General features: G+C 45.7%; 1 protein-coding gene across 1 annotated transcript in view; it reads left to right on the top strand.

Annotated features, from left to right (window-relative positions):
• Positions 1–16066, top strand: part of slc5a1 (solute carrier family 5 member 1) — a 95964-nt gene that overhangs the window by 49725 nt on the left and 30173 nt on the right. Inside the window, exons 6-7 of the mRNA XM_078553856.1 lie at positions 1449–1554; positions 13556–13636. Coding sequence (XP_078409982.1) covers positions 1449–1554; positions 13556–13636 — 187 coding nt within the window. The remainder of the gene's footprint in view (positions 1–1448; positions 1555–13555; positions 13637–16066) is intronic.

Here is a 16066-nt window from a genome sequence, read left to right as displayed (position 1 = left end):
GCCCACTCTAACTTTGGTGAATCAGAGGAATTCCTATAGAAATGGTTTAAATCATGCTTTAGACTCTTTTGCCAGGGTTCCTGCTGAGGTTACACTATGAGAACATCCACAGAATTATGCCGTCTGAAAAATGCCTGTGTCCCAATCAGTAAAATTTTCGGAAGAATTCCTCTCTTAAGATAATTGAGGTTCACTGCAGCCTATGGGAAGAATTTTCTCCCCGTCGGTGGGGCTGAGTGGGACCGGGCATGGGCGGACGCACAGACGATTGCTGCCCACGATTGGCTGAGCGCCGCCATTTTACGTGGGCAGGCCAATTAAGGCCCACCCAGCGTGCCGCACGCCCGGAAGTGCTGAGCGCTCCCTGTGCGGGCGGGGAGAGTAGGCTGAGTCGGGGCCTGTGCTCTTTCACCATGCACGCCAGAGAGCGCAGAAGTCTCCCTGAGGCACAGAGCTGCCTCAGGGAGATTAGTTTGATTATCAAAAATTTTAATAAAGAAAAAAAAATTATTCAGACATGTCTCCTCATGTGACAGTGTCACATGAGCTGGGACATGTCAATGAACTTTAATAAAAAAATTTTATTCAATTTATAAACACTTTATGAAACCTCATCCCGCCTGTGGATGAGGTTTCATGATAAATGTGAAGGCCGCTTGGGCTCTTCGCCTGCCCGCCAACCTTAAGGTTGGACAGGCAGCTCCGTTAAGTATTTTAATTAGTTTTTAAATGGCCTTAATAGGCCTTTGACAGCCGACTTCAGTGCGCGCCCACCGAACTGAAAATCGGAATGACATGATGATGCCGGGACACACGCCCGACATCACCCCGCAATATTTCATGCATCGGTGAGCGGGGCCCACCCCCACATGCCAAACAGAAAATTCTGGCCTATAACCTTTCACAGCTGCAGTAAGTTAACAATTGATCTTCTGTAACTGGACTTTCCCCCTCAGGAACTTGTCAAATATCCTTTAGAAGGAATCCTCCATTCTATGAAACCTCCTTTATGGAGCCTAGGGAATGATTTAGAAATGCTGGGCTGAGTTTAGGCTGTGGCCTAGATGAAGGGCCCTAAACACCAGTCCCCACGTTGCCCTTTATGTGATCTCTCAGTTTGGTTCAGGTCAATCTGTGCCAGCCAGCTTTAACATGTAAATCCCTGGTACTGAGGTGGCAGGGCGAGAGATACAATAACATTTGCAGAATGTCACATGACCTGACAGAATGGGGTCAGATGTCACATGGTCAAACCTCCAAGAATTGCCCAGCCAGAGTCGCCCACCGCGCGTCTCAGCTGCTGGTTTGGGGTGGGATGGGGAGGGGGAGAGACGATTTCCTCCAAATGTTATACATTGTCCTCCGTCATACACACAAAGGAACATTTCACACCAGCAAAAAGTATCAAAATATTTATTGAGTGCAGTTCTGTTACCTTGTTCTTCCAGGCTGACATGTTTTCAGGAGCCATATTTATCCGGGAGGCACTGGGTTTGAATCTGTATGTTGCCGTGGTGATACTGCTTGCCATTACGGCCCTCTACACCGTGACAGGTAAGGGCAACACATCTGAGCTCAGCAGGAAAGGCTGGCTCTCCAACTGTTTGACCTGTTTGTAATTGGCAAGGATGATTGAAGCCATCTTAAAACCCAAGCAGAGGCAGCAAGGGCTCTGGCGGATGTGATCCTGGCGTAACCAACTCATCCTGAATATTGTGTACATTGAGGAGGTGCGGAGGGAGGAGGCATTGGTAAACAATGCCTTGGCGTGTGACTTGAGAAAGCATTTGCTCGGTGACCCAAGGGGGCCAATGATTATCAGCCCACAGCTCTCATTATATAACTAACTACTTGTTAAAAACCGGTCCCCAAATGAGGTCCCCAATTTGTTACGACCAGGGCAGGACCCCAATTTTGTTACGATCACAGGTGAGCAGGAATGAGCTCTGCATTCAACCCCCTTAGTTGGTCTCAACAAGATTAATTTAAAAATCCTTTCCCAGTGGATACCTTTTCCCAGTCCAAATGTATTTATGTTTCAGAAGGAGCCATTTCAACCAGGCTTTCTTGAGTCATTGACAGAGTAAGTTTATTAGTTACTAAAACCCGAGAAAAATAATAAAAATGCAACACATATACACGCAGTTCAGAAATGAGAAGCTAAGAGGCCAATTAAAAGTTTTTAAAAATATACAAATCAGTCCTTTTGCTTGTACGTGAGGCATAGATGGTGATATGTTGCGGCCATTATGTTGGGTGATTCCAGTAGAGCTGACCTTGGCAGATTCATAGTTGGTCGGAGATTCTTAGTTCTGTAGGGTAGCTGAAGAGGCTGTCTTATTTCCTTTTTGGTTGTGGCTTCTGCTGAGCCTTGCCTCCAGCAACAGAGAGAGAGAGAGACTTTGCCTGTAACTTCAGAGATGATTGGTTGGTCTTCTTGTTGCTGTCACTGTCACAGCACACTAGCACACACTGCACTGCTCTGCAGATAGCTTTGTAACCCATTTTTCCCTCTGCATTCTGGGGACGCAGTGGTGGTGGGGGGTGAGGGAGTGGGGGGGGGAGGTTGCGGGTGGCACGGTCTGGGCCCAAAGTCCATTTTTTCTTTCATCTCCAACCATATTACACACTCTGAGATATGAATCAACAGGAGATGGATTTTCGATGCCTGCAGAGACGTGGTCATCAGTCTTTTGGCACCACAACCGCAGGAGATTAAAGTTCAGCCTTCTGCATTTTTCCTATCTCCCTTTCAAGTGTCTCTGCTTGAAGAAGGCCTTGACACCTGCTCAGGTGCGACATTCCATAATCTCCCAGGACGGGTCAGTATAATAGGAATTTGTCCAGGGAGTGTTTACTTTACATTATCAGCCATCTTTCGCTCAGTATCTTTGCTCAAAAAAACACAAGTCTTTCTTATAAAGTTCAATATGCCATAAGCAATTTGTGGCTGTAATCTGCTTCTCATGACACACTGCAGTCAGTTCCAGGCACTGCTTCACTGGCCTTAGGGGGGTGCAGCACAGGTTCATGAGTGTATTTTTTATTCGTTCATGGGACGTGGGCATTGCTGGCTAGGCCAGCATTTATTTCCCATCCCTAGTTGCCCTTGCGAAGGTGGTGGTGAGCTGCCTTCTTGAATCGCTGCAGTCCATGTGGTGTAGGTACACCCACAGTGCTGTTAGGGAGGGAGCACCAGGATTTTGACCCAGCCACAGTGAAGGAACGGTGATATATTTCCAAGTCAAGATGATGAATGGCTTGGAGGGGAACTTCCAGGGGGTGATGTTCCCATGTGTCTGCTGCTCTTGTCCTTCTAGGTGGTAGAAGTCACAGGTTTGGAAAGTGATGTCTAAGGAGCCTTGGCGAGTTCCTGCAGTGCATCTTGTAGATGGTACACACTGCTGCTTCTGTGTGTCAGTGGTGGAAGGACTGAATGTTTAACGTGGTGGATGGGGTGCCAATCAAGCAGCTGCTTTGTCCTGGATGGTGTCAAGCCTCTTGAGTGAGCATCGGAGGTAGATCGTTGGCCCAGCTCTTTAGCCAACTCAAGTGCCTCCATCTCTATGGGGATCAAGGAGAGAATGTTTGGGACATCTCCACCAGCCTTTGCCCTTTCCCTGTTGTTGTGGGCCCTTTTCTCCTGGGAGAAGGGAAGGTGAGTTAGGCACCAGAAGCTGATGAGGAGAATCCCTTAACACAGGACTTCCCCAGGCCCCATGATGGGACATGTCTGCACGTTCCTCCCAAGCTTACACTCTCATACAAGGCAGATAATGTAAAGAGTGAGATGCAGATACCTGTGACCCACATGCAGCTTAAATTCTTAAGGCAGCTGGTGAGGGGCAGTGTAAACATCACCGTCCATCCAATCGCTCACGATGTGTTGACCTGTTCCTGCCTGCTTTTCATCCACGGTTCACACCTCAATTACCCAGACTCGCCCTCTGCGTACAGAGTAGATCACTCACCTTCTTCCAAAAGGGAGCCTGTCTCGGTTGCTGGACCCTAGGGCCACGATCACCTCCACTGCAACCTCTGTCCAGGCCTCCTTGGTTAGCCGAGAGGGTCTCTTCCTTCCGTCTGCTGGGAACAATACATCCCACCATTCCTGAAGCTCCTGGAGGTGGTCACGCAGGGAGGCATCGCTGAACTGTGGGGCTATCCTCTGCGTGGTCTGCACCATCCCTTCACCGTTGAAATTCTGAAGCTTGTGTCCGCGATGCCGCCCTCTGTGGGTGCAGGATCGGCCTGTGAACTCTGGAGTGTCCATTTCCTCACTGAGAAGCCATTTGAGGCCTGCTGTCGGGAGCAGCTCCTCTCCCTAACTCTGCACCTTCCAGGGAAACGCTCAAGGATCCTTGAAGGAGTCTGAGGGTGGGGCTGGCGATCATTCTAAAATGGCAGCAGCCTCCTGCACTTCGATCAGCTGATGCCGGCATTCTCCCACTGACTCGTGCCCCCGTCACCTAAGCTAATTGGCCGGTTGCCACATGATCATGGTCGACTGGCTACCTCCGACCCACTTGGAAACACTGCTGATTTCCCGGTCTGCTGGGGTGACCCGCATCTCCAATTAAATTCCACTCAATGGCTAATTGTGAATGTATATATGCGCACACGTGTCTATGTTTGTATATGTTTATGTGTGCTGTATTCTGTATCGCTCTTCATATGTGTTCATTCGGGTTCTTGTACACACACACATACACCTGAATTTTGTGCTCGTTGGGCACGTGCAATCAGCCAGCCCGTGAGCCAATGGGAAACCGTCCCCTGATTGCGATCGGCCCCCGACCACGAGTTCACTCTAGGCTGGCCAATTAACATCCCGCCAGCATGAAACACACCCTGAGAAAGGTCAGCACTGCCAGGGTGGGAGCGGGAAGAGGGCGGGCGCCACCACCACTGCAGCTGCTGGTGAGCACTTCCACTGAGCTCCCTGAAGGCAGACAGGTGCCTCAGGGAGCTGCAGTCCTCCATGTAATAAAATAAAGCACAAAACAGCTGCAAGAAATGTCCATACAGCACAATCAAGCACCTGACAGCGTACCCCATAAAAAAGCTGTCCCCAGATATTTCTTTTTATTTTATTTCCTAACGGAGATTCCATCCCAACCTTGGATGAGGTTTCATCAAAACTGTAAAGGCCGCCTGGCCGATTGGCTCATCCACCAACTGTAAGGTTGGACGGACCACGAAAAATCGCTAACAATTGCACCGTTAATGAGCTTATTTGCCGCTTAATTGTCGGCGGGCGCTCTTCTGACGTTTGCACCCGCCAAGCGAAATATCACGCGAGTGTGTGATGACATCAGGACGCTCGCCTGACATCTTCTCACATGATTTAATGCCTGTTTGGGTTGGGCGTGTGCCCACCCACGGTACGTAAATTTCTGGCCATATATATTTTATATATGTGTGTGTGTGTGTGTGTGTGTGTGTGGCTTTGTGTCGTATCCATATGTGTTTGTGTCTATGTATGCATGTGGCTTGTATGTGTTTGTGTGAGAGTACGTGTGTGTGTGTGTACGTGTGTGTGAAAGTGTGTGTGTGTGAATGTGCATGCGTGTGTGTGTGTGTGCGTGTGTTTTCGTGCGTGTGTGTGTTTGTATATGTGTGTGTATGTTTAAGTGGTCCTGTGTGTGTGTGTACGTGTGTGCTTGTGTATATATGTGTGTGTGTTTAAGTGGTTCTGTATGTATGTGTGTGTGTGTTTAAGTGGTTCTGTGTGTATGTGTGTGTGTGTTTAAGTGGTTCGGTGTGTATGTGTGTGTGTGTTTAAGTGGTCCTCTGTGTGTGTGTGTGTGTTTAAGTGGTTCTGTGTGTGTGTGTATTTAAGTGGTTCTGTGTGTGTATGTTTAAGTGGTTCTCTATGTGTGTGTTTGTACGTGTGTGTATTGAAGTAGTTCTGTGTGTATGTGTGAGTGTTTAAGTGGTTCTGTGTGCAGGTGTGTGTGTGTTTGGACGTGTTTGTGTGTATGTGCTTGTATATATATGTATGTGTGTTTAAGTGGTTGTGTGTGTGTGTGTGTGTGTTTAAGTGGTTCTGTGTGTGTGTGTTTAAGTGGTTCTGTGAGTGTGTGTTTAAGTGGTTCGCTGTGTGTGTGTTTAAGTGGTTGTGTGTTTAAGTGGTTGTGTGTGTGTGTTTAAGTGGTTCTGTGCGTGTGTGTGTGTTTAAGTGGTGTGTGTATGTGTTTAAGTGGTTCTGTGTGTGTGTGTGTGTGTGTGTGTGTTTAAGTGGTTCTGTGTGTGTGTGTGTATGTGTGTGTTTAAGTGGTTGTGTGTGTGTGTGTTTAAGTGATTTTGTGTGGTTGTGTGCAGATGTGTGTGTGTGTGTTTGTACGTGTTTGTGTGTATGTGCTTGTATATACATGTATGTGTGTTTAAGTGGTTCTGTGTGTGTGTTTGTGTGTTTAAGTGGTTCTGTGTGTGTGTGCTTAAGTGATTTTGTGTGGTTGTGTGTGTTTAAGTGGTGTGTGTGTGTGTTTAAGTGGTTCTGTGTGTGTGTGTATGTGTGTGTTTAAGTGGTTCTGTGTGTGTTTAAGTGGTTCTGTGTGTGTGTGTAAGTGATTTTGTGTGATTGTGTGTGTTTAAGTGGTTCTGTGTGTGTGTTTAAGTGGTTCTGTGTGTGTGTGCTTAAGTGGTTCTGTGTGTGTGTGTGTGTGTGTTTAAGTGGTTCTGTGTGTCTGTGTGTGTTTAAGTGGTTCTGTGTGTGTGTGTTTAAGTGGTTCTGTGTGTGTGTGTTTAAGTGGTTCTGTGCGTATGTGTGAGTGTTTAAGTGGTTCTGTGTGCAGGTGTGTGTGTGTGTTTGTACGTGTTTGTGTGTATGTGTTTGTATATATATGTATGTGTGTTTAAGTGGTTCTGTGTGTGTGTGTGTGTGTGTTGAAGTGGTTCTGTGTGTGTTTAAGTGGTTCTGTGTGTGTGTGTTTAAGTGATTTTGTGTGGTTGTGTGTGTTTAAGTGGTTGTGTGTGTGTTTAATTGGTTCTGTGTGTGTGTGTTTAAGTGGTTCTGTGTGTGTGTGTTTAAGTGATTTTGTGTGGTTGTGTGTGTTTAAGTGGTTGTGTGTGTGTTTAATTGGTTCTGTGTGTGTGTGTTTAAGTGGTTCTGTGTGTGTGTGTTTAAGTGGTTCTGTGTGTGTGTGTGTTTAAGTAGTTCTGTGTGTGTGTGTGTGCGTGTGTTTAAATGGTTCTCTGTGTGTGTGTGTGTGTGTGTGTGTGTGTGTTTGCGTGTGTTTAAATGGTTCTGTGTGTGTTTATGTGCGTGCGTGTGTGTGGCTATACACATGCAGTTTTGAAGCACTTTCTCACAATCTCATAATAATTAAGTTCCAAAGGGTTCATTCCACACATTTGTTGCAACAGTTAAGCCCTGCCTTATCCTGGAGGAGTGTTCTCACTGATCTTGGATTCTAGTGTGAGAGATAATGTAAGTTATTCAGTTGCTCACAGTATTGCAAAGGAAGCAGTATAATCAGGGGCTGACTAAATCAGGGCTCATTGCCAACAGGGAACAACAGGGAGTAACTCATGAAGCTGTAGAATGATATCAGGATCCAGGGGATTATATCATGTCTCCCCATGAACCTCTACTCAGAAGCTTTGGGTTAACACTGCCCAGAGATTTAATGGGGGGTCAGAGTCAGGTGTGATGCTAAGCTGCCCACTGGTCAAGGGTTCTAAATTCAACTCCTCCCATTCCATCTGGAATTAGTTACTACCTACAACAACTTGCATCTAAATGGCACTTTTAATGTTGTTCAATCTCCCAATAAGGTGTTTCACAGGAACGTTATCAAATTTAAAAACTGAGCCAAAGAAGGAAATATTTGGACAGGAGCTTGGTCAGAGAGGTAGATGTTTTGTCTTTATGGAGGGAGGGTGGCGAGGCAGAAAGGTTTAGGGAGGGAATTTCGGAGCTCAGGAACTAGGCTGCTGAAGGCACGGCCATCAATAGTAGTGTGAAGGAAGTCAGTGTGACCCGTGAATGGATGGTACAATTGACCTCAGCTTCCCAACCAGGGATGGCAAATCAGCCAGGGTTCCTAATCTTTACTACCCAGTTGAAGCTGCAGGGAAGCACACATGTCCAGATATTAGGTAAGGACTAGACTATAGAATATCCTGCACTAACACAGTTATATGGGCCATCTGGGTGAGGATTGTGAGCAGCCAATGGAACCGTTCTGCAGGAGAGGAGACAAAATAGAAAGTGTGAAGAAGTTTCGGGTAGACAGGGCTATAAAGATGAAAGCATTAGGAGGAATTCCAGACAACCCTCCTAGCTTTTATGGCTGATAATAGATGAGGTGAACTCTCTGAAGAGGCTGGAATGCCACAGAAAAGAAAGACTTGCATATTTATAAAACGCCTATCATGACAGGAAATGAAGCTAATGAAGTGTTTTTGACTTGTAGTCGCTGCTGTAATGTAGGAAACGGGGCAGCCAACATGCGCACAGCAAGATCCCATAAACAGCTGTGTGATAATGACCAGATAATCTGTTTCTGTGATTTCGGTTGAAGCATAAATATCATCCAGGACACGGGTGAGAATGTTCTTCTTTAAAATAGTGCCATGGGATCTTTTACCTCCACCTGTGAATGAAGACAAGGCCTCAGTTTAACGTCACATCCAGAAGACAGCACCTCCGATAGTGCAGCACTCCCTCGGTTCTGTACTGGAGTGGCTGTCTTGATTTTGTACTCAAATCCCTGGAGTGGAACTTGAACTTTTTTCAGAGGTGAGATCAAATGTCACTTGATCCTTGGGCTGTGCTGTAGGTTGAAAGACAACTGGGGTTGAGCTTAACCTGAGCCACACAGCAGAAACTGGGCAGGAAAAATGAAGAGGTAAATACCTGCTTCAGATCCTGACTGCTTCCGGTTATGACCTGTAGCGTTTTGCAGACGAATAAGATGGCTACCTAAAGGAGCCTTATAAATGACGCAAATTGGGGTCCTGTAAGTCAATAGGAGCCCAATGTGTTTTTAACCAAGGCCTGAATGGGGAAGATGCCGTGTCTTCCCACTAGAAGCCTGTCTGAAGAGGCCACTTTTGGCAGTTCCCTGGTTCATTATCCATGACAACACCTCAACCAAACATTCACTCCCTCCACCACTGACGCACAGTGGCAGCAGTGTGTGGCATCTACATGATGCACTGCAGCAACTCACCAAGCCTCCTTAGACAGCACCTTCCAAACTCACAACCACTACCATCTAGAAGGACAAGAGCAGCAGATACGTGGGAACACCACCACCTGAAAGTTCCCCTCCAAGTCACTCACCATCCTGACTTGGAAATATATCACCGTTCCTTCACTGTCTCTGGGTCAAAATCCTGGAACTCCCTTCCTAACAGCACTGTGGGTGTACCTACAACACATGGACTGCAGCGGTTCAAGAAGGCAGCTCACCACCACCTTCTCAAGGGTAACTAGGGATGGGCAATAAAGGCTGGTCCAGCCAGCGAAGCCCATATCCTGTGAATGAGTAAAAAAAGTCCACTTGCCAACTAATCAGCACCCTCTTCATGCAGTATAAACTGTTCCCTTTCAGATTTGGTATTCTTGCGTCTCTTCTGATGAGTCTAAGATGAAAAGATTCAAAAGCATGTCTCTTTTTCACCAATACATCTCTCAGATTGGCCCAGAGAGCATCAGTCTTGGCTCAGTGATGGTTTAAAGCCAGAAGGTTTGGGCTCAAGCCTCACTGTGTAACGATTGGCTGCCATGTTTCATACATTGCTGACTATACTTCAAAAAGGACTTCATTGATAGTAAAGTGCTTTGGGACATCCTGAAGTTGTGAAAGGTGCTTTACAAATGTAAGTCTTTCCTCATTCTGGAGACTCGAGCCCAAATCCAGGCTGACACTCCAGTGAAGTACTGAGGTAGTGCTGCACTATCGGAGGTACTGTCTTTGGGGTGAGGCATTAAACCCAGGCCCTGTTATCCCTCTCACGCGGATGTAAATGGTTCCGTGGCACGGTTACGGAGAAATGCCGCAGAATTATCCCCAGTGTCCTGGCAAATATTTATTTTTCAACCAAGATCACAGAAACAGATTACCTGGTCATTGTCACATTCTTATTTGTGGGATCTTGCTGTGCCCAAACTGTCTGCCACTTTTCCTACATTACAACAGTGATTTCACTTCAAAATATATTTAATTTATCCTCTATGGTTGACTGAAGGTTTTGGAAGAATGGACTTTGTTGATAGAGTTAGGATACTGGAGGAATGGGCTTTGATGAATCAGGACTTCCTATTTTCCCTTGTTTAACTGTCTTGTACTTGACCATAATTGGCTGATTTACTTTGAACATTTCAATGGAATATTTACCAACTGTATCCAATTTTATCCAGGGGTGGGAAGCTCCAATCAGCTGCCACCCAGGGATGACTAACTCACTGACTTTGAGGGGAGCTCAGTTGCTCGGCAGCCATTTTGAAACATAGAACGGGACAGATAATCAATCAATCTCCAAACCTCCATTGTTCCTTGTTTGGTTTCCTGGTTCTGTCAGCTGCAGTTACTCTTTGCTACACCACCAAGCAGCTTAGGATATAAAGATTGCATTATTGCTGAAAAAAGACATTTTGTTGAAACTTTTCATCTTGCACTCATCAGGACAATCACAAGAATACCTATGTCAGGGGAAGCAACAACTTTATACTGCATGAGAAGAGAGTGCTGATTGATTGGCAAGTGGACACTGATTGGTAGAGACGTTGCTGTGGAGAATGCACCAGTTAATGGTGACTTGACAGTTAACTGCCAAGCAATGTTTGAAATTTTAAACCAGGCAGCTTGACGCTGATTGGCTTAGGCATTACCCTGAGGAATGAGTCAGCGAATGGCTGTCACTTATTTTGTTTAGCTGAAACAGGTGCAATTTGTGTACATGTTCTTTCTGTTTGCAAAGAACAGGGCCCTGTGTATTAATATATGTAGCTTCCAGTACACGCAAATGCATCACACTGCGAGCCCGACTGACAATTTTAAATTGGTTGTCAGTGTAATTCTTAGTGCCCTGAGGATTATTTAGCAAATGTTGTCCAATCTCAGAATCGCATCTAATGTTGTACACTGTGCTTTGAGTTTTGCAAGCACGGGCTGGTTGGGTACAGTCTGTGCCTTGCCTGTTGTGAACAGCGGAAGGGACATGCTGTTTGATACGGTCTGCCAGTCTTTGGGACATACGGCTTACATACCTAGCATCACACTGCCACTGAAATTCATATACCACATTATTCATTTGTGTGATAGGCAGACAGCAGCATTCTGTTACTGGCGAATGCCACTCCTGTTGCTACTGCATAGTAGCTACGTGAAACAGCCAGCTTCACCTGTTGCTCAAATTTTTTGAGATACCTTGCCCTTCCAGGGTAATCTGAGGTAGGTTGCACACTTTTCAGGGCCTAAAGTGATGGCCTTAGGCCTATTCACGAGTTTGCATGATATACAGCTCGAAATGATCTAATCTTGGTAGCTATTATCCCGCAGGATTCCTTTGATGCCCCTATTTCAGCATCAAGCTTGCATGGTGAGCAAATGGCTCGGGCCCTATTTACATGGTTGCCGATAGACCAATTTATAGCGTGCGGAACTATTAGATTCCCAACGCATGTACTGACCAGTGTAGGTAGGCTTGCGGTAGACCGTGGTAGAGAACCCCAGCAAATTTCTCAACTAGTACATCAAGGAAAGGGGGTTAGTTTGACTGCTCCATTTCAAAGATGAATTTGAGTGCAGGATGGAGCCCATTAAGACACTAAAGGAAATTATTACCTGCAGCTGCAGATTTAAATATAGCGAACGTATCATCCACATATCGGAAATATGCGAGGGGTAGGAGGTTAGGCATCATTCCATCGAAGACACGTTTCTCATGGAACCCAAAACAAAGATGTTTGCAAGAGCTGGGCCTAGAGGGGATCCCATGACATCACTATCTATTTGCGAAGAGTAATTGAGACAATTGGCATTGATTCAAGAGAAGCTAGATAAACACATGAGAAAAGATAGGGTTAAATGGAGAGGAGGCTGATTGAGCTGAATGGCCTGTTTCTATGCAGTACATTCTATGTAATAAGTAATTATAATACATCATGCAATGATCATTACGCCCTTGATATCTGAACTGTTTGTCTCCAATATCCCTGGTCATTCAGCAGACTAACTCCAGATCTGGCAAAAGGTAAAATACTCACTACTCGATTAGACGGTGCAGTTGTGTGAGTTCTTCATTAATTATTTGAATAAGGTCAATAAACAAGCAGAAAGGAAGTGCACATCGGAGGTGGGGGGGGTGCAGTGGAGGCAGTGGCATGGTGGTATTTGTTACTCAGAGTAAGAGGTTATGGTGGAAGAATTAATCCAGGCTGATCTTTTGATTCAAGCTGGTTTATTTTCAAGACAACTCGTCAGTGCTACTGACTTCCAAGTAGCTTCCACACAAAATGTTCCAGCTGTATCTTTTTATTCTGTTTAGATGGGATAATCAATGCCCTTCACCTTGTTAAAACTAATTGCTAGTTAAACAAGGTGACTGCCATATTAACAGTATTGTCGTTGGACTTGTATTCCAAGACCCAGGGTAATGCTCTGGGGGCCTGGGTTCAAATCTGACCATGGCAGATGGTGAAATTTGAATTCAATAAAAATCTGGAATTTAAAAGTCTGATGATGACCATGAAATTGTCAATTGTAATAAAAACCAACCTGGTTCACTGATGCACTGAAAGGAAATCTGCTGTCCTTACCTGGTCCGCCCTACATGTGACTGCAGGCCCACAACAATGTGGTTGGCTCTTAAATGCATTCTGAATGAGGGCAGTTTAGGGATGGGCAATAAATGCTGGCCTAGCCAACGGCACCCACATCCCATGAACGAATATTTTAAAAATTGTCACTTGCTGAAGAATTCTTGCCTCACCTTTGTTAATGAGTTGTAAGATGTCCTCTTTCCTGGTCACGCTCCCTTGACAGAGTGGTTGACTCTCCAAATGAAAGACATGAAGTATCTTATTGATAATATCTTGCAGCTTCCAATGGTCCTTAGAATTATTCACTCTGCCTTGTATTTTGGTATTATCGACAAATTTGGAAACTAGTCCGAGTAGGCCATACAGTCTCTCAGGCCTGGTTGGCCATTTAATTAGATCATGGCTGACCAGAACAGAACTCCTTTGGACACACTGCCCACTTCCAACTCCTCTGAGGAACTGTCCTTAATGCCTACTCACAATTCCATTGCTTCTAATCAATCAAATTACTGTCATCCTCATTTTTTCATCTTATATCGCATTAATCTATTTCAATAGGCTCCTGTTTGGTACCTTGTCAAAAGCCTTCTGAAAGGCCATGAGCACCACACCCACTTCAATTCCCCATTGGTCACCTCCTCAAGTTGGTCAAGTGTGGATCTTCTTGAAGTCTGGGGCCCTGCCTGTTAGGACACATGTTGTAAACTTGTCAACACTAATGACCTCTTTTACACCATCATACCTGTATTGATAGAAAGTTACTCTGTGTCTTGTTGGCAGGTGGTTTGGCAGCTGTGATCTACACCGACACGTTGCAGACCATCATCATGGTGGTGGGCTCCTTCATCCTAATGGGATTTGGTAAGTCAATCCGTGCTTCATACTTTGCCATCCACGATGTTTAAAGTGTTTTACAATTGCCTCTTTCCCCCAGCGGCAGGGTGTTGGTGAAAGGGATCAGATGCCTTAAGAGGCAAAAATCCCCACCAGCTCAAACTGACCAAAGGAGAACTCAAATCTCAGGAGTTTGTTCAGAAATAAAGTTTTGAACGGAGTATTCTGAATTGCATGCCAAAGAGAGGTAGAGAAATCGAAGAGCAAAGTTGCTTTTTTATTCTCACCAGATAGATCCAATGCTTCTCTTTTATACAGTGCATTGTGGGTAAAATATCAGCCTTATAGTTCACCTTCCCCCAGTAACAGGCTCGCTATCTGGTTTACACATTTTAAAAAGAATCTACAGTGTCTGTCAACGTACACTGATGAATGTAATGTCGCTGGTGTACATTGTAAACACTAAATTATACAGGAATACGAGCAGGGAGATAGGAGTTTTTGGCTTGCCTATTTTTCTCAATACTTCTGTGTCTCCAACAGTCACCTTACCATCTCTGTACACGAGGCGATGCCTTTTCGAAGCCATCAGCGTCTCTTGAATGAGACATTAAACGGAGGCCCTGTCTCCTCTCACAGCTGGATGTAGAAGGTTCTACAGCATCATTTCAAAGAACGGAGGAGTTCTCCCGGTGTCCTGACCAATATTTATCCCTCAACCAACATCAATACTAAAAGATTATCTGGTTAATTCCTCATTGCTGTTTGTGGGAGCTTGCTGTGCACAAATTGGCTGCTGTTTTTCCTGTGTTACTACAGTGATTAGACATCAAAAGTCTTTCATTGGCTGTAAGATGCTTTAGGACATCCTGAGGTCATAACCGTGCTATATAAGTGCGAGTCTTTCTTCCTGTCATGGTAGGGTAATCGCCACATTATGGATCATTCCATGAATACAGCCGGGAAAAGGCAGGAACTGCTCCCACACGGCAAAATGAGATGAAAGGCCTACTTCTCTCCTGGTATTTCTCTGATTCCAGTAGCTTTGTTATGCCATATTTCTGCAGCTTGCATCCAGGAGTACCTCACCCCCCATGTTCATCCAGGAGACCCTCACCCCCCATGTTCATCCAGGAGACCCTCACCCCCCATGTTCATCCAGGAGAATATTACCCCCCATGTTCATCCAGGAGAATATTACCCCCCATATTCAGCTTCTGATTATCGGACACGGGAGTTCTGAATCACTCCAAGCTGAAATCTTCCAATAAACTGATTTCCATTTTCTGGTGTTTTCCTTCTCTTATTCCATGTCACACAAAATGGAGACAACCTCCAGAAGCCAGTCTGCTCCAGCTGTTTGTCACCACTGAGACTAGCTTTCATTTTCTGATTTATTAATTCAATTTAAATTTTGATCCAGAAACACCTTGGATCCGCATGGGAATCAGACACTCAAACCCCGCCAGATGACGGCACTTGCAGGTTTGAGCTGACATTCATGCCACACAAGTGCCAGGCAATGACCATCTCCAACAAGAGAGAATCCAACCATCGCCCCTTGACATTCAATGGCATTATCATCACTGAATCCCCCACTATCAACATCCTGGGTGTTACCATTGACCTGAAACTGAACTGGACTAGCCATATAAATACTGTGGCTACAAGAGCAGGTCAGAGGCTAGGAATCCTGTCACACACTATCCTGATTTGGAAATATATTGCCGTTTCTTCACTGTCACTGGGTCAAAATCCCGGAAATCACTTCCTAACAGCACTGTGGGTGTACCTACACCACATGGACTGCAGCGGTTCAAGAAGGCAGCTCACCACCACCTTCTCAAGGGCAACTAGGGATGGGCAATAAATGGTGGCCCAGCCAGCAACACACACAACCCATGAACGAATAAAAACAAACTCGCCCTTATGTGTTCTAGAGCAGTGCTCCTCTCTGATGTGCTCTAGATCAGAGAACTACTCTGTGGTGTGCTCTAGAGTGGAGCACTGCTCCCTGATCTGCTCTAAAGCAGAACATTGCTCCCTGATGTGCTCTGGAATGCAGTACTGTTCTCGGGTGTGCCCTAGATCAGAGCACTGCTCTCTGTTGTGCTCTGGACCAGAGCACTGCTCCCAGATCTGCTCCAGAGTGGAGCACTGCTCTTGGATGTGCCCTAGAGCGGAGCACTGCTCTCTAATGTGCTCTGGAGTGGAGCACTGCTCTCTAATGTGCTCTAGAGTGGAGCACTGCTCTCTAATGTGCTCTGGAGTGGAGCACTGCTCTCTAATGTGCTCTAGAGTGGAGCACTGCTCTCTAATGTGCTCTGGAGTGGAGCACTGCTCTCTGATGTGCTCTGGAGTGGAGCACTGCTCTCTAATGTGCTCTGGAGTGGAGCACTGCTCTCTAATGTGCTCTAGAGTGGAGCACTGCTCTCTAATGTGCTCTGGAGTGGAGCA

Source organism: Cetorhinus maximus, chromosome 12, assembly GCF_964194155.1.
Source record: "Cetorhinus maximus chromosome 12, sCetMax3.hap1.1, whole genome shotgun sequence".
Taxonomy (NCBI): domain Eukaryota; kingdom Metazoa; phylum Chordata; class Chondrichthyes; order Lamniformes; family Cetorhinidae; genus Cetorhinus; species Cetorhinus maximus.
This window is presented reverse-complemented; position numbering and strand designations above follow the sequence as displayed.